The sequence below is a fragment of the Patiria miniata genome, unplaced genomic scaffold, assembly GCF_015706575.1.
Source record: "Patiria miniata isolate m_02_andy unplaced genomic scaffold, ASM1570657v1 HiC_scaffold_17, whole genome shotgun sequence".
Classification (NCBI taxonomy): domain Eukaryota; kingdom Metazoa; phylum Echinodermata; class Asteroidea; order Valvatida; family Asterinidae; genus Patiria; species Patiria miniata.
Window position 1 is genome coordinate 6,006,582 of NW_024037055.1, and position 22,223 is coordinate 6,028,804.

Below are 22,223 nucleotides of genomic sequence, written 5' to 3' on the forward strand. Positions count from 1 at the left end.
GAGAAACAAACAAAATCAGGAATATGAAAACATGTAGGGTTGGGCTGTTGACAAATAGGGACAGAGACATGGTGATAGATACATGGAAACATGGAAACGCAGGTGGAGTCGGTCATACTCAATGTCATTGGGTGATCACAACAGCCAGGTCTGGTTCCCAGAAGGTGAAGTAATTCAAGATATAGATTCCCAAAAATCATAGTTGACGCCTGACTAATGTCCCCGTCTGCCCGTTTTCAATCCAAACCTTGGCTGTGATTTAGGCTGAAGCTCACTTGAGAAGCTTAAAAAAAACTTAACAAATGGAGAGAAAAAAACGATGTTTTTCTCAATTGTAAAGAAACGGTTAAATACTCTACCAATGTGACATGGTTTCAGAAGGGTCTATTTTAGAACGTTAGTAAATTTCAGACCTATAATGGTTCTCAAAATGGCCATTTCTAGACGTGGAGAAAGTTACGTTTGTGATACAACAACGTTGCCCTTTAATAGTGATGTGGGATATGCTATGAGGGTGTCAAAAACGACATATCCCACATTACAGCAGTCAACAATTGTTTTGTTATATCGTGCCAATAACTCAAAAAGATAAATGGTTGTACCTTACTGTGAGAAATAAATTAAATTACTGCAATTTAACCTTTGATAATGAAGGTTTTGATGTCCTGCCGGACATGAGACTGAGTGTTTGACGTTGCAGTTCTCATTGCGCAAAGCTAGCACACTGGCAGGTTCCACACGCGCACTCAACGAACGCAGTGCGATATCACCTTCAGTGTGTGACATGCATTTTTATTGTCCAGACACGTAGCCGTCCCAGACCACTGAAATTACAGTATGCAATCACATGATACAACAATTTTGTTTGTAACGACATATATTAATGATATTACATCATGATGAATGATACATCATATTTGTGATCGTAATTAAACCAAACTCATATCCCATGGGTATCATGTATGAAATGTTGATGCGACAAAATCTGAAATTTTTTTTTGACACCTAAAAAAAGCACTAAGCTGACAGCCAACCAGTTAGATAAGGAAAATCAAAGTAAACACTGAATTGTGATTTACATGTACATTGTACTACATTCAATTTAACAGAATGCAATGGTGAACTTTACTTTCTACATAAGAAAAGGCAGTTACTGTACAAAAAGGGAATGGGTTCTCATCTCCTTCTCTTCTTGTGGGATGCTGATAAGCTTAAATGCCTGCCGGGGGATCGCGACCGCGACTTACGGGACCTAAAAGGTGAACCTGATCTTGACTTTGACCTGCGAGAACGTCGTGGTGATCGCGACCGTGACCGGTGTGTTCTTCTCGGGGAACGTGAGCGACGACGCGAAGAGGTTCTCTTAGGGGATCCGGATCTAGACTTGTGAGTCGGCGAGTCGGAATAATCTCTGATGATGGAGAGAGGGGACCGGTCCATGTGGCCAGACCGTCGACCCTCGGACACCGGGGAACGGGACGGGGACTGATTGCGCTTGGGGCTCGCTGACCGGCTGCGACGTCGTTTGCGCTCACGACGTGACGATGAGGAAGGGGTCTCGTCTCCGGAATCGTCCGAGACGCGGCCGAGGCGTTCCCGCTCGCGTTCACGGGCACGCTCAAACTCGCGGATTCTCTCCAACTTCTTCCCTCGTTGTCGCTCTTTCTCCCGATCCTTCTGCTTCTCAATCTCCTTATCCTGCTCCTGAGAAATCAACCAAGATAAAAGGCAAAATATAAATCGGATTTATCAAGCATTCTGAACCGAATTATCACCGGAGTTGCTTGATCTTAATGAGGAAATCCCTGTATCACGCCAAAAATACCCAATCTAAATCGGTTCCCATCAGACTGCAGTGATTTCAGTTGCTCAGAATTCTAGATTGGGTTCATCCAAGAAGCAGTTACCTCAAGTTGGAGTGGAGGTTAAGTTGGGGTTATAGGCGTACTGGAGGTTTCAGACCTACCTTTTGCAGCAGCTTGGCCCTGTACTTGGCCACCTGCTCCTGGATAGATAAACCGTGTTTGCGACTCCGTCTGCCTGCCTCAAGATCATCCTGAAACTTCATCACCTTCACCTGGAAGAAGATATCACATCGGAAAATATGCCTCCAAAGTCAACATAAGCTTAAACAATGCCTGATGGTAAAACAATTTTAAGGAGGTGCAGAGCACATAAATTGGCTGAGCACCAAAAAGTTTAGCAAGAAACATTTCATTAAAAATTTTGCAACCACTTCTCATCAAGGAATCCAAGGACGTACACATGCACCCAAACAATTCCAATTTACTAACATCCCGTTTTTGTGTTGTAATTTCATCAGGCAAAGTAAAATATTCATGGAAAATGGTGAAAATGTACATAGGTGAGCTTAGTGAGGAAGCTACACGAGCCCCATACGTCTGCAAAGCCCACATCATTCGTAACAGTCTCTGCTATTTACCTCTATTTCCCGGAGTTTTGCTCTTCTCTCTTCAGTCATCTCTGTCGTCTTGAGATGAATGTCTTGGGATGACGTCTCTCTCTCGGGACTCTCCTCCTGCCAATCTCCCTCTGCATCTTCATCATCTTGACCTCTGCTGGTGAGACGAGGAGGAGAAATAATCCTCTTATCCAATTTTAAAAATTTCAAAAGGCTTCAAAACAGAGCAAGTTTAGAGACCATTGGTCAACTTTTCTTAACCAGACACGTCAACTGGCTCGACCCGCTCAACCGGGTCCACAAACAACAGATGCTGGATTGTTGGAGATTTATATAGGAAATGTTGGTAAATTTGAATAACACCCTGGAAACTGAAAATTCCCCCAACAGAACTTTACAATGTCTGTCAGGTTATGATGGTAGTTCATGACAATCTTCGACTGAAAAAGGGCAACAGTAGGGCACAGGTATCAATCAATGAAGACTCCGAACTTTTTCCGCTCAATGATGACCACCAGACCACAAGAAAGAGTAGTCTCACCTGTCTTCATCCTCGTCTTCATCTTTGCCTGTGCTTTCCTCCTCGTCTTTCTCAAGCAACTCCCACTTAGAGGACGTCATGGCTTGAGCTTCTAAGACCGACGCGTCTACCGTCTCCCACTTGGAGGGAGCCACCTTGAATCCTCCGACTGGTTTCTTCTCTTTAGGTGGCTCAGCTATTGGAGTGCCGTCAAGATCGATGTCATCTTTTACTGAGCAAAAAAACAAACATTAATTACCTTTTATCTCAATTTGGCTTGGAACCCTCCTTAATACCTCAGAATCTTCCTCTGTGGGAGAACACAATGACACATTCTTCGCGCTTTGCTTTCATGGGAGCTTTACACCCCATGTAAAAGTAATGCTGGCTAAGCTCTACCATCCTTAAGCCTGCAAAAACCTCAAAAACCTGGCCGAGGCTGTGTATGAGAACCGCGTACCCGAGTGTTGATGTCAGGAACCGGTTCCAGGTTATGTATGGGATCCTGTATCTGTAACCAACTTTACAATTTACTTAGTAACTTCTAAGACAATTAAAAAAGAAAGGTTTCGAATGTCATACGTGGGAAATTTTCAAAATGAAAACCAGGCTACATAAGAAAATAAAACGTTTATGACGTTCGCGAAAGTTGCAGTTTTACACCGTAAAGACATAAAGCCAACTGTACAAGCTTGCATCTTGCTGTATTGACGAACCGATGACGTTGTCTTATCGTGCCGCCCTTTATGAACAATCCAGATAGCAACTTCAGAGATTGGAATTTGGGGATGGGTTTCTTTAACGGGTTCCCGAGTACCCGTGTTTTTTTGCAACGACAGTTACCCGGTTCCTGTACTACCCGTATATGCACACCCTTAAAACTGGCAGAGTTTGAAGGGCTTCGGAGGGTTGTGGTTTAAATTTTGCTCTTTGTACTGAAATTTCAAAGGGCACCAAGCTCTGTGTTACGTAGCAGTTGCTGGGTTGGACCTTTCTCAATCCTACAAAATCTCCAAGAGCCTTTTGAAGAACCTGGGAGGGGGTTAAGATCAACCAGTTCACGCTGGGATGATTTTGACAAGAACGGAACAAGGCGCGATATTATTTTTCACTCGACCTCAAGCCAGGCGGATTGAAGCCATCACCCTCGGGCAGCACACTCATACTTCCGGCCTCGCTCGCTGCGAGCGGGTCGCTGACAGATATTTCCGGCCTCGCTCCCTGGGTGTTTATCTATCATCTGTTCCGGATAGCGCAAACCCTTTGCGTGTATACACGTCATCCGGCGAGAACTGGTTAAACAATTCCACGTTTGTCCGGTATCAACTTACTTGGAGCGCCGTCGTAATCCTCACCCCCCTCCAGTGGCATGCCATCCAAGTCTCCGCCCATGTCCTCCTTTAACGGCATCCCATCTAGGTCTGGCCTGCCGTTGTCCTCTACAGTTATTGGTTCCCCGTCTACATTCTCGTCGTATCTCAAGGGGGCGCCGTCTAGGTCTGATTGTTCTGGCTCAGCGGTTTCTCGTTGTAGCATTTCCACTGAGATTGCTTGCTGGGGTACATCCTTAAAAAAAAAAAAAAAAAAAAAAATACAAATAACAAACAAATAATCAAACATCTGGGAGAACTATAAACAGCCGAACTTAGGCAAGAAATATTTGAGCACAAGGTTTTTTAAATTTTTTTATTTGCCAATTTTTTTTTTCCAGTATTTTTTTCACTAAAAACAAGTCTTTCTCCAGACAACCCCGAAACATTTTTCACTAAAAAATAAACTTTGGTATGTCTCATTCCCACATAAAAAAAAATTATTATGAAAATTATTTTAAAAAGAGAGAGCAATGAACACTAATTTTATGTATGTTTTATAATTTGTACTGAAACCCATTGTCCAAGATTCACATTCCGTTCTTGTTACCTCTTCTTCGCCGTCATCTTTAGTCAGTGGCATCAGGCCCAGGAAGAGGTTCTGTAGCTTCACCAAAAGGTCGTACTGATAGATGGTCCACTCGTCCCATGCTCGGAAACACGCCATCACTTTTTGCTGTGTTGTCAAAAACAAACAGGATACTCGCTGCATTAAACTCTCAATTGGTATCGGCAGGGCCTGATTAAGTGTTCCGTAGACCCTAGACACCAGAGTTCCGTAGGCCCTACTCAACCCTAAGCACCGGCACCAATCTCACAGCTCTGGTATTAGTGTTGCAGTCTCGCATCTCAAGTTGATGCTAAGCTATGCTAAGCTGTACTAAGCATGCCAGGCCAAACTGGTAGCTCTATAAGCCTGTACAATGTATTACATGTATTGGGTTAGCTACCAGTTATTACAATGTATTACACCTATTGAGGTTCGCAGTCAGCTTTGTACTAGCTAGTTTGAAGTTTTCCCAAAATTGAAAATCTGAGAGAGACGCTAAAACTTTTCTTGTGTCTGCGTTTGGTGGGTGTGTGTGTGTTTTATGACACACTGGTATTTTGGTTGACCCTCAAATTTTTCGCAGGCCCCGAATTTTTCGTAGGCATGAGGCGGTGCCTACTGTGCCTATTTAATAATCCGGCCCTGGGTATCGGTGTGCATAGGAACCATAGAGCCATATTAAATTACTAGAGCGCTAACTCGATGTACAAAGTAATGCCTGATGGGCGCATCCATGTTTGTGCACAAACCTATGGAAAATTCAAAATTTTGTACGGCTTTTGTATGGCTATTTGCATATCTGCGTATGTATTCCATACCGGTGCGTCATCGCAGCCGATACGCCCAAAACCGAAACGCACGATCAGCAAATGAGCGTTTCATTTTGCTCTACGTAAACAGTGCCAACGTGTGCGCGTCCCTCCGCTGCAGATGCTCTTCGCCGTGATGTTTTTTGAACCGTCATGACGCGCTCAAGTTGTTTGCGTATCTTCTACTTGCACGTTGCATTTAGAGTACACTTTCAAAATTCAATCCATCTATTTTGATTGTGTTCAACAAACACGCACATAAATTCAAAACGTCTGCGCCCAGAGCGGCTTCAAAACATGTAGCTCTATGATAGGAACGCATCAAAGCACTTGAGCCGGCCAATTGACCCCAGCAAGCCCAGTGCTTGAGGACTGATTGGGACATCTGCACTCGTTATCAGGAGGTTGTGGCATCGAGTCCCACCTGACCAACCAGGTGCCTTCTCTCACAGGCTCATGAGCAGCGCTGACAATACTGGAATTCGCCGAACAAAATTTGAAGCAATTTTTGCAGTGGCGCCACGCTCACACGTTCATAACGACAGGGTGCCTGCACATCTTAGTAAGGTAATCCTATTTGTCGAAGGAGCCCGGAAAATGGCTGTCCCCGAAGTAGTCTTTACAGCGCTTTTTATTTTAGACAAATCAAGACAATAATTCACTCTACACCAGGAGAGGTCCCCTCCCCATTGGTAATGGTGGAAGCACTGTGCTACCTTTTGTAAAAAGAAAAAAGAAGTTTCTTGGTCTACAACGTTTTGCTCACTGTGTTGCCACTCAAAATGTGACATAACAATACGCGATGATAGTTACGTCTATCCGCTCCGTTAACAAGTACACCCCTCACCGGCAAAGCAAGCACAGTTGGGGGCAACCGACCGACACCATCTTGCCTGACTGCATTGCCGCGAAGCGAGGCCACTGCGTGTGCATAGTACAAATCCCTTGGTGTACGTGCGTCACACACAAGGAACGGTACGCGTCAACCAGTGAAATGTCCCGCCCATGGGACGTCGTTGCTAGGTAAAAGAGCGCCCTCTTTCGTCAACGCACGGAGCCCATAGCTTGCAAAATGCTTCTGCCATTACTGGGGGCCTTCATCGGTGTGCAGTTATTCTGCGTCTGGATTGGTTGATGAAATGATGATGTTCAAGGGAATTATCTGGTGTCAACTTTTTTTACCTTGAATTGTTCTGCTTTGAGTCTCTGCTGAATATTAAGGTGAGCGTCTCTCAGGTTCATGCTGATCACTGGCAGTTTGACCTCAAAGTACTTGCGGAAGTAGGATGCATTGGCCACTTTGGTGTTGGTGTTGAACAGGATGTCCGAGATCAGGAAGAGTCTTCCCAGCTGAGGAAAGGTCAAAGGTCGTAGGGCACAGGCCAAAGGTCGATAGAAGGAAGGAAAGTGTAAGGACCCAATTTCAAAACCTAGGAAGGTACAGGTCGGTCATACACGAACATTGGGATTTATGCCCTTTGAGAGTTAAGTATTAAAACTGGAATGTGCAATTGAGCAGGATTCGGCGAGGCTTCTTGCAAAAAAGCCAAAGGATTTAGGGTTGAGGAAGTCAATCCACCCTTTCTTTAAGAACTGTCGTCAATCACTCTCACCTTTTTATGAATGGGTGTCTCCAAGATTGACAGCGATTCGGAGATACACTCGACGATTTCTTCGGCCGATTCGGCGTGATCCAGGCAGAAGACCATGGCATCCGCAATATTGGATCTTTCCAGGGTTAGGCCTCGCAGCATGTCTTCTAATCTGTCTCGTTGACTAGGAGAGACGAGATGACATGATGAGAAAAAAAGGCAAATCAGAATTTTGATTTTGGACTGTAGAATCTAGAATGGGGGTTTCAGCTTCCATAAGCTAGACCCAAATGTCTCAATTTAGGACATTATTCATACTCGGTCAGTCAGTCAGTCGATCAGTCAGGGCCAGCCAAAAAAAAAGAGTAGTAAGGCCAAAAAAAAAAAATAGGTCGGTCCAAAATGTTCCGCGGTAGCTCCAACAGCGCCCTCTATTGCCGCACCTCCTCATTTTTTTTTACCAAAGAGCACCAAGGAATGGGAAATTGCAACAAGGCAAATGATCGAGAGCACCAAGCCAAATTATGGAGAACACCAATGTATATGTGGACACCAAAAAAGCAAAATAGTACCCCACCTTTGTCTGTACAATCAAAGCTTGAAGGAAAAAAAAAAAAAAAGCCGCGTTGCCGCGTCTGAACTTTGGTCTGACCAGAGACCGAATATTTTTTTTTTGGCCTAAGAGGTAATACCACATTCAAGAATAAACTTACAAAGAACGAAACACGAAATGAATATAACAGCAGAAAGTTTTTCTAGAGTTCGATACCTGTCTGTCAAGGATCCTTTCTTAGCTGGTTCAGGTCTAGGGGCCAGCTCCTCTGGCATGCCCTGGGTGTATGGGTTGATGGGAGGCGGGCGCCATATTGAACCGTTCTTGAACATCCGGAAATCCTCGGACCTCCATTTGCCAATGGTGTTTCCCTAAAATTCAAACCAAAATATCAATAAAAAGAACTGAAGGAACAGCCAGGCAATTTTATCAAGTAATGTGGCCATAAAGTAATGACGGTGAAATATCAAGTATTAACCCTAACGTCCTAAGGGCTCTTTGGGGGTCAAGGACCAAATACCACAGAATACTACATGTGTTGTGCACACTTGTATGGAAAGAAATGCACATTACAGGTTACTACTCAGTAGTATTTTATAGCTTGAGGTGATGTTAGGGTTAAAATACTGCTGTTCAGTTTTATTTTTTAATCAACAACGATTCTTTGAGGTCTATGACTTACCTGAAGGATTGAATAGAGTTTCCAGCGGTAGTAGATATGAGATGGCGATTGGTTCTCAAAGAGAAATCTGGAAAAAAAAATGAATAAAAACATGAATGATACCAATAAATAAAAATAGTTTGGAATTTGGTTTATTAGTATTATTGGAGACTTTGAGCAGCACAAATTTGAATTAAAAACAAACAAACAAATATGTTCAATGAGTAGGCCTACTGGTCGATCTTTTTGTTTTGTTGCAACAAAGTATAAAATCACCTTACATGCTGGCACTAGTCTCAAATCTTTCTGAATCCAACACTGTGTAGCTAACCAGTGGCAAAGTTTTATACAAAACATTTGGAAATGCAAATTTAAGGTAGAAAAGCTGGATAGTACATTCTTGTTTCGTAGTTGTGGGGACTTACACTCGTCGCCACGAGGTATTTGTGGGGACCGAAAATGCTATGGGGACAGCAGAAAGTCCCCATAACTCGGTCCTAATTTGCCTAACAATAAAAAACTTCCCCATAACGCGGTGTATGCCTACCTACCAAATCACAGGTGTGTGAAAAAGGAGGTGTTTTTTGCTTTTTGTTTTATTTTCTAACTTATTTATTTTTGAAGGGGGGGATTCAGGTCAGTTATAAAGAAGATTAAAGGGAATATACAACATTTGCAAACATCGAAAAATAAAACTACCAAGTTTTTGTGAAATACCTTAACAGGATGTTGGTAAATGACAGTCTAAAGCATCCTGTAAAATTATGGCACCTGGTATACTGTCATTTTCAAGAAAAGTGGTATTTTTGTATCAATTTCCAACGCTGATCGGCCGATCAGCGTTGGAAACAACTGGCTTTTTTTCAAATACTGGCCCCAATTAACCATTGCACTTGTTTGCAATCGATTACAAACCTTTGAGCGGGTACGAGCCAGCTAGACTGGTTCCCTGACCTTACAATTCCCCAATGTATGTAAACTGCTCTGTTTCTTCTTATATGGAGTCAGGGAACCAGACTACAGGAAAATGGTCGTTTTTCTTGGTTTTTATAGCATTTTCGAACCCCAAACCTCCAAAAAGTCAGTGTAACTATATTTGCTTTATATTTCCAACCCCCCAATTCCATCCATTTCTGAAAATTACAGCAAAAGCAAATGATGTATATTCCCTTTAACAGTACAGAAGATAATTTGCAGCTATCCAAAAATTAACTGACAAAATTATTGTTGAAACGCTTCCTTGGTTTAACCCTTACTCTCTGAGGGTAGTTTACTGCATGTCAGTTGGTTATGCCAATGCCCTCCAGCTGCAGTTATTTGGCAGATAACAAGTCTTAACAGTGAAGGCTCCAATTGGCAGGAGTTGGAGGCCCTGGAGGGTGCCTGATACTGACCAGCTGGGGGCACTCACTTTGTTATCAGAGGACTCTCATTGTTCTCTGTGGCATGTATTGGAGTGCCTGTCCAGTTACCCTTGAAATGACATGGCAGATATTGGAGGGCCATGCAAAAAACATAGGAGATTTTCTTGAGGCACAATTGGCATGCATTGGAGGGTCAAGTAGGGTAAGGGTTAAAGATAGTAATGGCACTAAACTCCCAGTGAAATTGTTTGTTCTGTCATGTTATCATTTTGAAGAAAACAATGAAAAAGGCCATTTCCACGTATATTTGGAAATTTCCGTTAGTAGTTGGTTTGTAATTCGGCAAATCAGTGAATGGGTGCCTGCAAGCGTTGACACGAAGCAGCGTGCGCGCTTTCTATTATTCGTCGATTCATTGGTTGACATCACGTAGCTGTAATCGGCTTAATGAGAACGTGTCCTGGATGCTGATTTCGGGCGCAATTCGAAACATGACTTTCGAATTGAAATCGAGATCCTAGAATATTGTTTTCTCGGAATACACAGCATTCACTGAGCTAAAACTTCATCAGGTTATTTGTTAAGCACCCGTCTTTAGATTTTGAGCACTTTTGGTGCTTCAAACGAAAAAAAAAATGCACAAAGAACAAATTATCTACACTTCCTTTAAATAAATGAATTTTGTCTCTTACCTGTAGAGAGGATTCTCCATTTCCATATTCATGATCATGGCTTCAAACATGGGACCTTCTCGGACGACAAACTCGATCATCCGATGGATTGCCAAGAGCAGAGGCCTGCGAGAGGGCAACAAAGGCTTTGGTTTCCCCACAAATCCCTACACCCTACAAATCCCTACTCTAAGAATGGGATATTGTTTTCAAATGCTTGAGTTGTCTGTAGAGTGCAATGCTGTGAGAGTTGTTAAGATGTTTTGTTTTATCCATAGCTTTTTGAAAAAAAGAAGAAGAAAATGTATGGCTACATGTACAATGAAGTGTGTTTTGTATTTACTTTAGATGTTCTGTATTGAATATTCGGTTATAACAAAGGGAACACGCAAAGATGCTATTTTAAAGAACTGTATCAAAATATTGTCCTTGGAACAATGTCGTGTTAAAAAACTTTAATAAGAACTGTGACTTTCAATTTGAATCATCAGACTCCTAATGAAGACAGTTATATGCCCAAAAAAATAAACTCTAAAAATTGGCCAAAAATCTCAGAAACCACAAAACACAGTGGTCTGTTTGTAAATACATTTCAGGAATGAAATAGCATCTTTTTGCACTTGATTTTGTGGATATATTAACAGTGTGAGGTAACCTTTTATCAAGCTAAATGCTAATAGATTTACAGTAAACATGGAAACTGTGTGTCACATCATCACAGCTCAAAACATGGTTCAACACTGTTCACCTATTTCATTTGATCAGAATCTAAAAGGAGGAAGTTTTTCCCCCCATAAATGTGGTTGGTCACACTGGACTTGGCAACTTAGATTTCAATACCTTGAACATAAATCTTAAGAAAGATGCCGAAACTTCTCCTCAAGACAAGGAATACAAACTAATTCTCAACTTAGAAATTCTACAAGCAAGTTGCTATTTTGGAGGAAAAAAAATGGTAACTTGGCCATCAGGGAGTTTGGGGAAAGAGGCCCCCCTCATTAATGTCTCTAAAAATGCTGGATACTTTCTATTTTCTACATGATAAACTCTAAACTGGCCACAGAATGTACGGATGTGAAGACCTTTCATAAGTTGGTTTGTTTACAGGTAGGCATGTATTAAAACCGCCCCTATTTATGTAGCATAATCCCAATACTATTATACTAAAATACTGGCTTTATATTACTCGCCCCTTTTAAAATAGATGCCGCCCTTTTTATTGCTACATGTTTAGCATGTATTAATATCATGAAGTGATGGTATTATGCTTAAAGCTATAGTCCATCATTTGCAGCCATCCGAAAAGTAACTGGCGTAATTATTGCTGAAAAACAAACTTGGGTGGAAGATAGTAAGGGAACTAAACTCCCTGTGAAATTATTCTTTCTGGGAAGCTGTCATTTTGAAGTAATCAACGAAAGAAGGCCTTTCCAACGGTGCGTGTTAAGACGCACCGTAGGAAAATTTAAATTAGTAGTTCGTTTTGTTATTCGGCGAAGCGCGCGCAAGCATTGGCACGACACACACGCGCGCGGTTGCTATAATTCGTCGGATCAGTGCGCGACGTCGCGTATAGCTGCAATTCAAAACAATTCAAAACATGATTCAGTAACTTTTGATTTAAAATTGAGATCCTAGAATGCTGTTTTTCTCGGAATATACAGCTGAAGCTGAGCTGAAAGTTCATCAGGTTAGTTGTTCAGTATCCTTCATTAGATTTTGAACACTTTTGTTGCTTTAAACTAACAAAATGCTTAAATTACAAATGATGGACTATATCTTTAAACGAACGTGATATTATGCTGAAATTTAGACCATATGACTTGCTTTTAAAATTCTAATGATTAGTTTTTGTACTTGCTGTAGCAAGGCGAACTTCTAAATTGATGAATTTCTAAATATCAATATTTATGACTTTTTTTGTGAGTAGGCAGAACAATGTTTATCTACAGTTGAAGTATTTGAAGCATTTACCATTGTTTGAACTGCTTCACTGAAAGAAAATCTGAATTTTTGGTAATACCACTTTTCAGTCAAAGTTATAAAAATACCTCAGACGTATATAATTACAACAATAAAATAATGTTTCATTGTAAAGACTACAAAGTTGAATGTGGTGTTTTGAATTATTATGAAATTTTGAAAAAGATGTTTATTGTACCATCAGGGCAATTCCACACCAAAGTGGACATGACACCAAAAAATTCAAATACATGTGACTTAAACAAATTTGGCATCAAATGAAAGCTAAAAGTCTATATTTTCAAGATTTGAAGTCGGAATTTTATTTTTTATACATTTCAGTACCAAAAAATAGGATTATGTAATAATCCTGTTTTAATCCTAAAAATGTGATTAATAGTGATATGAAAGTATTCTACCAAAACACACACAAAAATATGTACTAATGCCATCAGTTTCTGTCATGAGAAAGTATTGGTCTTGAAAAACCGACTAAAACTTGTTTTTAACATTTTGCGTAATTTGCTTCGCTTCAGTGACTTCTAATATTTCAGCCTTCGAAAATGTCCTTCCGTTACCGAAAATATACATATTTTTAATTTATTTTTAAAACTTGCAGTATGAATGCATTGAAAGTTATTGTGCAAAGCAAGTTTAGGTAGGCCTTCAAAATGACATTATAACTGACACTGCTTTTCTTCTCGTTTTTTAATTACAATTAATTAAATCACGTCCTTCCGTTACCAAAATGGTAACGGAAGGACGGTAACGGAAGGACAAATCGTATTTTTATCAAATGTTACGACATTTGCGCTCATGTTTGAAAAATGAAAATCACTGCAAATACATGCATGTATAATGAGCATTGAAAGGACATTCATGTGACCCACCTTCACAAAAGCGGGATAAGCAGGGCAAGGTGTTTATTACAAAGGAAGGCACAGGCATGTACAACATGTACAATGTACATGTACATATATGCTGATGTACCAGTACTTGTACATGTATGGAGTTGTTGCAGAAAATCAAATCATAAAGTTGCTGCCATCAGCATTCATGGACAATAGAGAAAGATACGAATTCTGTGAAGCCATTCCAGAAGCAAATTAAGTCAAAAATGAGATGGCAGAAAGTACCGGTACTTTGGGGCACTTTCATTCAATTTACATGTGTAAGACATGTGAGGTGCAATCTTTGACAAATTATGCCCAAGTTAACAATTTCAGTTTGGATGTTTATAAATTAATTGTTACTACTCTAAATCATTGTAATTTGATTTCAAACATTGATTTTAGAGTTCAATTAAAAGCAACACCTAACTGAAGCCATCAGTACTACCGGTAGATGTTTTTACCTTAAATGTACATGTAGGCTGGTCGCCCCCCCCCCCACCCTTTAGGTAAACCACTGAACCTACCGGTATTATTATTAAAAGTTGTTGGTGAACATGTAACCAATATACTCAAGAGTTGAAATACTGTGTATTTAAACTTTTAAGGATTGAGGTGATGGGTTTGAAGTCCATTTCTGTAGTTGTCTTGTGTTCGTGAATTATGTGTTTTGGGTTGTTTTCGTTTTTCTTTTGTTATCATTAATTAGCAGGCTTCTATCTTTATCTCAATAGTTTCTTGGGTATAATTATTTATGCCAGGTCTGCATATTGTTGATTTCACATTCAGTTACACATTTCAGCAATTTGTTTCACTTGTATAATTAGTGTAAATTCACATTTTGTTCATGCTGTAATTGAGTAAACCTTTTGTCCTTCCGTTACCGTCCTTCCGTCACCAAATCATAATCTGCTTAAAACGTTGTAATTATATTACCGAAACACTTAAAGTCAAATGAAAGGCGGTATAGTATAGATAAAGCTTCAGGGATTCCATTTCTTACCTTTAAAATATAATTGCCCCATAAAATTCACAGAGTTTACGCAAAACGCGAGTAAGTTGAAAAACCCTTGTCCGTTTTACCGTCCTTCCGTTACCGACCTCATTAATATTCATAATTCATAAACGGGAGGCATTCTTTCCCCCTCAAAAGTGTGGAAAATGAAAGTAGCATTATAGCAATACAATTGTGACATTTGTTTGCTGTAACTATGAACAGTGTCTGTGATACACACATTTGAAATTTTGTTTAATGAGTGAAAACGTCCTTCCGTTACCGTGGAATTGCCCATCAGCAAAAGAGTAATTTGTCTAATCCTAACTTCAACGAATCTATTCCATAGAGCTACATTAAATTACTAGAGCACTAACTCCTCATTCTTGCTCGCGGAGACGCTTTGAAGCCGTCCTGGGTGCAGACATTTTGAATTCATGTGCGTGTTTGTAGAACATAATGAAAGTAGATGGAGTGAATTTTGAAAGTGTACTCGAAATGCAACGCGCAAATAGAACGTACGCAAACAACTTAAGCGCGTCATGACTGTTTAACAAAAAGTCACGGTAATGCACGGTAATCATCTGCAGTGGATACGCGCACACATTGCGCTGTTTGCGTAGAGCAAAATGAAATGCTCATTTGCTGATCATGTGTTTCGGTTTTGGGCGTATTGGCTTTGATAACGTACCTGTATAGAATACAAACGCAGATATGCAAATAGCCGTACAAAATTTCGAGTTTTCCATAGGTTTGTGCACAAACATGGATGCGCCCAGCAGGCATCACTTTGTACACGAGTCAGCGCTTTAGTAATTTAATATCGCTCTATGATCTATTCCAACTGTAAACTTGGACAAATATTTATTGTACTTCAATTAAAAGTCCTACCAAAGTAAAAATCCATATTGACAGACTCATTGTAAAAACGCCAGGTTTAATCTTATCTAACTACTCTACGTACCTGTGTTTGAGTCGACGCCCCGGTGTTGTTGATGGGAGAATTGGTGGAGGATTTAGTTTTTGGCAACACTACAGCCGTTGCTTTGCTGCTGTTTGGCAACCTTGGTGTTTTTTACATTTGGTTTTTGTCCCTAAATTTGCCTTTATTGAGTATAAAGGGCGTACTAAGAACATATTTTAACAGTATTGAAGTTCATGTGCAAAAAAAAAAAGCAAAAAAACAAACAAAAAACAAAAAAGGACAACTTGTTTATCATAAATTTGAATTAATCTGGGAATTTGCCCACTTTCACATATCATGACAGTGGATGCTCAGTGATTTCTGAAAGTTTTTGAGAAAAAAATGGACAGACTTTTCAGATGAGATGCGAACCAAAATCCTTCTGATTACTCATATAAAAAGTTGAATCATTTGCCAACCAAGTTGGTGGGAAAGCCAGCCTCTGTACTAAGTCCTTTGAAATGATATCTTTAATCTTATCATTAGAAATTAAAGAGAACTGATTTCGGATGTTAAATTTAGTTTTCACAAATTTTTTTTTGAAAACTGTTGTTTCATAATGCCTCCCCTTTTCCCAAAACTGAACCAAGTGAATTAAATATCTGCAATTCATTAAAAAAACTTATAAATGACAAAGGTTGCCAAACAGCAAAACACAAGACAAAGGCTGTAGATACAGATTTCAAAAAAGAAAAGGGAAAAAGCTCGAGAAAAAAAAAAAAGCGAGAGAAAAAAAAAAAAGGTTTTGGCCGGGTACCTTTCGGTCGGGATTACCACTTTTACAACTGCCTCTTTTAAGGTCTGGTGAAGGAACAGGTTAACAGGCCAGAACAAGAAGACGAAAATGTCAGTCAATTGGTTCACAAACAGGTCAAAAATGCAAAAGAAATTTTACTCTTTTGAAATATGCATGATTGTTTTTGTGTATGTGTATAAAATGTTCATGAAGAATCAGGCTTTTAACAACTTGGGGCAACTTTTTCATATCCAAGTCAGTGTGGCCACTCCTTGGGATTTTTAGACTAGGGAAAATTTTCTGGCTAGATTTTCACTGAGTCTTGGGATTTTTTTTGCATATTGAGGACAAATGAAAGTATGGATTGCGCATGCGCAAAATGTTAATTGAAGCACTTTATGAGCCTAAAAATAGGGTCTGTGCTGCTATTTTGATACATAATCCATCCTGATATCTTGGGAAATCTTGGGAATTTTTTCCAGAGGCCATCTTGGGATTTTCAAAATTGATGAGTGGCCACGCTGATCGAAGTGACAGTAGAATTGTAGCAGCCTATGAAATTGCGTAAAAAAAATTGACGACTTTTCTTTTTAGTTTCTAGAGAATCTGAGTTTTTGGATTTTACTAATCCATTCGTTTTCGACTCCAACGGTCACTCCCGAAAGTCTCAAAGTCACCCCAAGTTGTCAGTGTTGTGAATCATATTGGCAGAAAACAACTTACACTTTACAATTTGTAAAATGCAAAATTATAACGTAGTGAAGAAAGTTGTTCAATAATCATGAATTTAATTGAGGTAAACTTTAAAATACATATATGAAAAACACTGCGACAGTAAAAGAACTTATTTTCAGAAATTATCAGTTTTTCTATTTTCATCAGTTTTGTGAGGTACGATGCAGTTGAAAATACACACATTTGCACATTTTTTTTTTAATTTCAAGGCCTCTAAAGTTGCATGATGTTTTGAGGGTATGACGATAGCCTCTATAATGTACATTTCAAATTTGACTTGGGAAAAACTTAAAACCCCAAGCCAGCAAGATTCTGGTATTTTCTAACTGGTAAAACCTAAAGGAAATGCTGTGATAAATTATCAAAAGTCAAACCAGGACAAAACTGCAAATACCTTCAAGAGTTCGGGGTCCTCTTCAGTGGTGAGCTGATTGGGCTGAGGCAGCTTCGTCTTCTTATCTTTGGCCTGAGCGTTGAAGGGGAGCCCAGAGGGTGGCGGTGGCATGGTGAGGTCCAGCATAGCCTTAGGGATGTAGACGGGATTGGGCGGGATCGGTACGGCCTTCCCCCAGCCGAGCTTCATCTCGTAGTTCATAAACTCCACCCCTAAAGGCAAGGGACAGAAAGCATGTTGAATACTTGCGTAGGTTGGGGTAGCGGTACTTTCCTCACCTTCCACCGCTGTGACCGGGGTTCGAATCTCACCTGGGTCAACATGTGGATTGGGTTCCAGTCCCTACCTGCTTCCAGGTTTTCCCCAGTATATTCTTCTAGGGTTTTCCTCCCACCTCTCAAACTGTAATTTCTTCTTATTGTCTCCTCTCTGGAGGTTACTTCATGCTTGCGAGCTACAGTGCCTAGGGGGCTTTTGAGGAATCCTTGGTTACATTACCAGAAATAACTAATAATAATAATAATAATACAATTAATGTATGCTTTATTTGGAAACAATTCGTCAAATATTTATCCTACAAAGAAAATTGACTGAGGCTAGATTCGAATGTGCAACCAGCGGAATGCCAAACCACTACTCTACCAACCGAAGTATTCTATCCTGTGTTTGCATTCTTTCCACTTTGTCAAGTCTTTATTCTAGGGTTGCTTGTTAAAACTCGGAGGTCACGGCAAAGGTACTCTAGGTTTACTGACGACATCAAGACTCTTTTAAGATTTGAGGGTAATGTTCGGAGGCAAATTTCAAAGGCACAAGACGAGAAACGAAGGGCAAAAGGCTTACCATTCAAGGCTTTGATGGCTCTCTCGGCATCCTTGCGTGTCATGAAGGCCACAAAGCCACAGTTACGGTTACGACTTCTCTCTTCGTCTGTCCGAGGCCACATGATCTTGACGCTGGCCAGCGGGCCGTACTTACCAAACTCCTCACATAACATCTCTTCATCCATCTGTGTTATGCATACAAATTTATATTTTATTTAAATGAAAATTTTTTTTTAAATTTTTTTTTATGGGTATTGTTAAAGCTATAGTCCATCATTTGCAGCCATCCGAAAAGTAACTGGCGTAATTATTGTTGAAAAACAAACTTGGTTGAAAGATAGTAAGGGAACTAAACTTCCTGTGAAATTATTCTTTCTGGGAAGCTGTCATTTTGAAGTAATCAACAAAAGAAGGCATTTCCAACGGTGATTCTTAAGAAGCACCGTAGGAAAATTTAAATTAGTAGTTCGTTTTGTTATTCAGCGCAGCGCGCACAAGGTTTGGAACGACGCACACGCGCGCGCGGTTGTTATAATTCGTCGGATCAGTGCGCTACGTCGCGTATAGCTGCAATTCAAAACAATTCAAAACATGATTCAGTAACTTTTGATTTGAAATTGAGATCTTAGAATGCTGTTTTTCTCGGAGTATACAGCTGAAGCTGAGCTGAAACTTCATCAAGTAAGTTGTTCAGGATCCTTCATTAGATTTTGAACACGTTTGTTGCTTCAAACGAACAAAATGCACTAATTACAAATGATGGACTATAGCTTTAACCATAATTCACTCTTTTCACACTTCCGCCATGGGCATGCACAGCCTCGATCTGGCAACGATACACAATAAATAGAGCCGGGTTCAGTGATTCCTGTGCCGGGTTCAGTGATTCCTGTGCCGGGTTTTAGATCACTGAACCGGCTATTTTTATTGTGTTAAGTTACCAGATCGAGGCTCTGCATGCCCAATGGCGGAGCGTGAAAAGAGCGAATGCCATGGCCACTCAAGGTGTCAACGACAAAGACAGAAATAAGAAGTAGGGCTGTCTATTTTCAAATAATTTAATATTTGATTACTCAAAAATGCGTTTGACCGAATATTCGGATATTGGAAACTGCCAGCTGCAAATGCGTGCTGCGCCGGTGTACAAGTTGCATGCAGAGCGCGCCAGTTAAAATTTGCATATTTTATAACTGTCAAGGACTTTAACCTGCTAAACGGATAGAAAACAATGAACAGCCAGTCGTTGACAAAAAAGTTACCGTCGACAAAAAAAAAGTGACACCTGACAACAACAGTGTTGTAGTGGCGGTACTTGTGTGGATTCTACAACTGGACAGTCTTGATAGCAGGGTTTTTCAAACTTCGGGTATTGTTGGTAAAATAAATCCACGTTTTATTGGACGTACCTTGGGGTTGATGCTACCCAGGAAGATATTGGTTGTGGATGGGTCTCCATAGTCATGGGAACCGTAGGAATATTCGTCCATTCCAGCTGGAAAAAAAAATTAAAAATTCTGTGTGTAACTAAATAAATATGAACCCTAACCTTCCTCAATCCTCTGCTGGATTTAGCAGGGTAGTCCTGAGAAACTACTAGGGGGTGAGGGTTAGAATGTCCAATCCGCAACTCACCTGGCACCCTGACATCAGCCGACGATGAGTGCGACGGCTCATGGTGACTGTCGATATCATGATGTCCTTTCTCTTTCTTCAAGCGATGGCGCTCTTCCCTTGCCTGCTGCAATCTGTAAAACGCAGAGAAAATTACATAAGAGGCTAATTTCAGGGAAGTTATAAGCACACATATTTGCATTTGACATTTTCACTGGCGAACCAGATACAAATGCCAGTTCGTTTTAACGATGCTTCATAGTAACGACACTTACACTTTGAGTTCTTCTTTGAAGAGTTCCAAGTTGCTTTTGGACTTCTCCTTTTCTTTCTTCTTCTTCGAAAAATCCTGGTGAGTAAAAAAAAGAGTAAACTTATAATGCTGAGATTTATTTCAAGTTTCGAAAATACTGGAAGTAAAACTTGTGTGATCCCCCTGGCATAGTGGCAGTTTGTACACATGTACTGTACAGGCAGTTACTAAGGAAAATGTTCAGTGTACATAAACCAAAATTGAATGTGTCATAATGAGCAACCTATATTGGCAAAGAAATGGGTGGGCAGCTGTGCTAGTCCACAACTGTAATGACATAAACGTTTGGCTATCTAGGACCACGGTAGCCCTGGAGGTCATGACCTGTTGCCCGAGTCTAATCACTTTACCAGATACCATGAGCAATAACCGCATATCAAGTTTGGTTGAGACTGATGACTGAACTTACAGTGAACACTGGAAAGTACATATCACACTGTGGTTTGTTTATGGTGTAAATCAAGGATATTCTTGTTTCTCTTTTCTTTTCTTTTGTTTATACTTCCAACTTTTTCGCAACAGCTCTCATTGGTTTTGTACACATTTTCCAACCAAGGAGTCCTCCATTTGGTTTCTGTCCTCGATTCATCGATGATGTTGCATGTGTGTCCTCAATTGACACCATAAACTTGCACACACAGACACACAGAAGGACAGAAGGAATACGCGATCGCAATATCTCCCTGTATGGCTTAAAAACCAGGGGGTAAAAATGAATGCCAGGACTGTTACACAATATTACTGTAGCTTGTATGATGACATTATGTATGTTTTTGACTTACTAATTTTTCTGCTCGTTCTCTTTCGGCTCTGGCTTCTGCTGCTTCCCTTTCTTTCTGCTTTTTCGCAAGGATAGTCTCAGAGACCTTGGTCGTGGGTTTGTATAACTTGCCAGCTTTCTGATCAGATTTTTCCTCTGGAAAATAAGAAAAGACATCACAAAGTTTTGCATCGAGGTTTCATTCTAACTTAGGTTCCTGACAATGGTTGCTAAAACCATTTCCACATTGACCAAAATATGAGTTTTACCAATTTATCCCTTACATTCATGAAGTAAAAATAGGTGAAAATCAGCTGCTCTAGGGAAAATTCAAAAAAACTGTCATCCAAGTTTTACCTTTCAAGTCTGGATTTATTGTTGATCCTCTCACAAACGTCTTGCCCAGGTTAGAAGAGTCTTCAAACGACGCTACGAACTCTTCAAATACCTTGGCAGCCTCCTTCTCTTGTGCCTAGTAACGAAATGGAACATAAAAGAATGCAGTTCACAACCATATCTGTTCTTTCTTCACGAAACCAGAACCATGTACCATCAAATGATTGAACTTGAATGCAATAACTAAATGATTGCAATCAATCTGTGTGCTACAATCTGTGATGAACACAAAGCATAATTAATTATGACTTTAATAGCCTACACTTGGTTATGAGCCAGACGACGTCCAGCTTTCGAAAAACTTCACACCAGCCCAGCATAAAAAAATACAAATTCTGATCCAATGAAGAACTTAGACAGTTTTGCGGGGTTCTTTTTTTAAACTTGCAATTTCTTTTGGTCATGTTGGTTGTCTGTTCCTGTGCAAAGAAGGCTGCTTAACATAGTTAATATTTATTCCATACCTTTTTCTTCTGTTCTTCTTCAGCTCTTTTGGAAAGTTTCTTCCCAAGATTCATCTGACCGACACTGAAGGCTTTCAATTTATTTTGGGAGATGGTCTGCGAATGAATGTGATGAAATAAAACATTTCAAATTAACATTTTGCTAAAAGTAAAAAGCCCAATTTCTTTATAAAAATTGACTCACAACACAACCATCATCACTGTTGGCCTGCCCTATAGGTATGCGTTGAGTCTTGAGAGATTGATTTAACAATGTCAATAATGTAATGAAAAATATGCAATTTGGGTATGGGGCGAAGCGACACGCACCCGCAGAATCTACGGGGAATGTGGGGCGAAAATGAACTTACGACACGTTTGCCTACCGCCAATGATTTTGAGAAGTTTTATAATCTTCATTATTTCAGCCAAGATACAACCTACACTCTTCAAATCAATACGAATTACAGAACATTGTCTACTTTATCAAAAATTAGTAAAAGAAAATGGTGGAATAGTCTGTCTTTTACCTTCATAGACCCGGGCGCAATGCGCTCGTTCCGCAATCCCCACGGAAGCTTCTCCGCCATTTTTACTTCACTGAAATTTGGCTCATTTCGAATTCACTGGTAATCAATTCAGATCCATTTAATTAGCGCACAATCAATCCGTCGGAGTACCAACTATCA

At 40.2% G+C, this 22,223-nt stretch overlaps 1 protein-coding gene across 2 annotated transcripts; it reads right to left on the reverse strand.

Annotated features, from left to right (window-relative positions):
* Positions 1-4: 4 nt before the first annotated feature.
* Positions 5-22,180, reverse strand: LOC119723641 (U2 snRNP-associated SURP motif-containing protein-like). Of its 2 annotated transcripts, none has more exons than XM_038194407.1 (21): positions 22,065-22,180; positions 21,556-21,651; positions 21,053-21,167; positions 20,718-20,851; positions 19,898-19,971; positions 19,644-19,756; positions 19,418-19,503; positions 18,031-18,196; positions 17,188-17,399; positions 16,080-16,123; positions 10,534-10,638; positions 8,499-8,565; positions 8,033-8,187; positions 7,285-7,447; positions 6,854-7,021; positions 4,863-4,988; positions 4,274-4,508; positions 2,964-3,174; positions 2,444-2,579; positions 1,967-2,077; positions 5-1,704 (listed from the first exon to the last, which is right to left on the reverse strand). In XM_038194407.1, exons 1-21 carry the CDS (start codon positions 22,122-22,124, stop codon positions 1,177-1,179), a joined length of 3,105 nt encoding a protein of 1,034 aa, XP_038050335.1. In that variant the 5' UTR covers positions 22,125-22,180; the 3' UTR covers positions 5-1,176. The 2 variants fall into 2 exon arrangements, with proteins under 2 accessions (XP_038050335.1, XP_038050336.1); XM_038194408.1 differs by having other exon boundaries at positions 1,177-1,704; positions 2,444-2,576.
* Between the last annotated feature and the right edge of the window lie 43 nt (positions 22,181-22,223).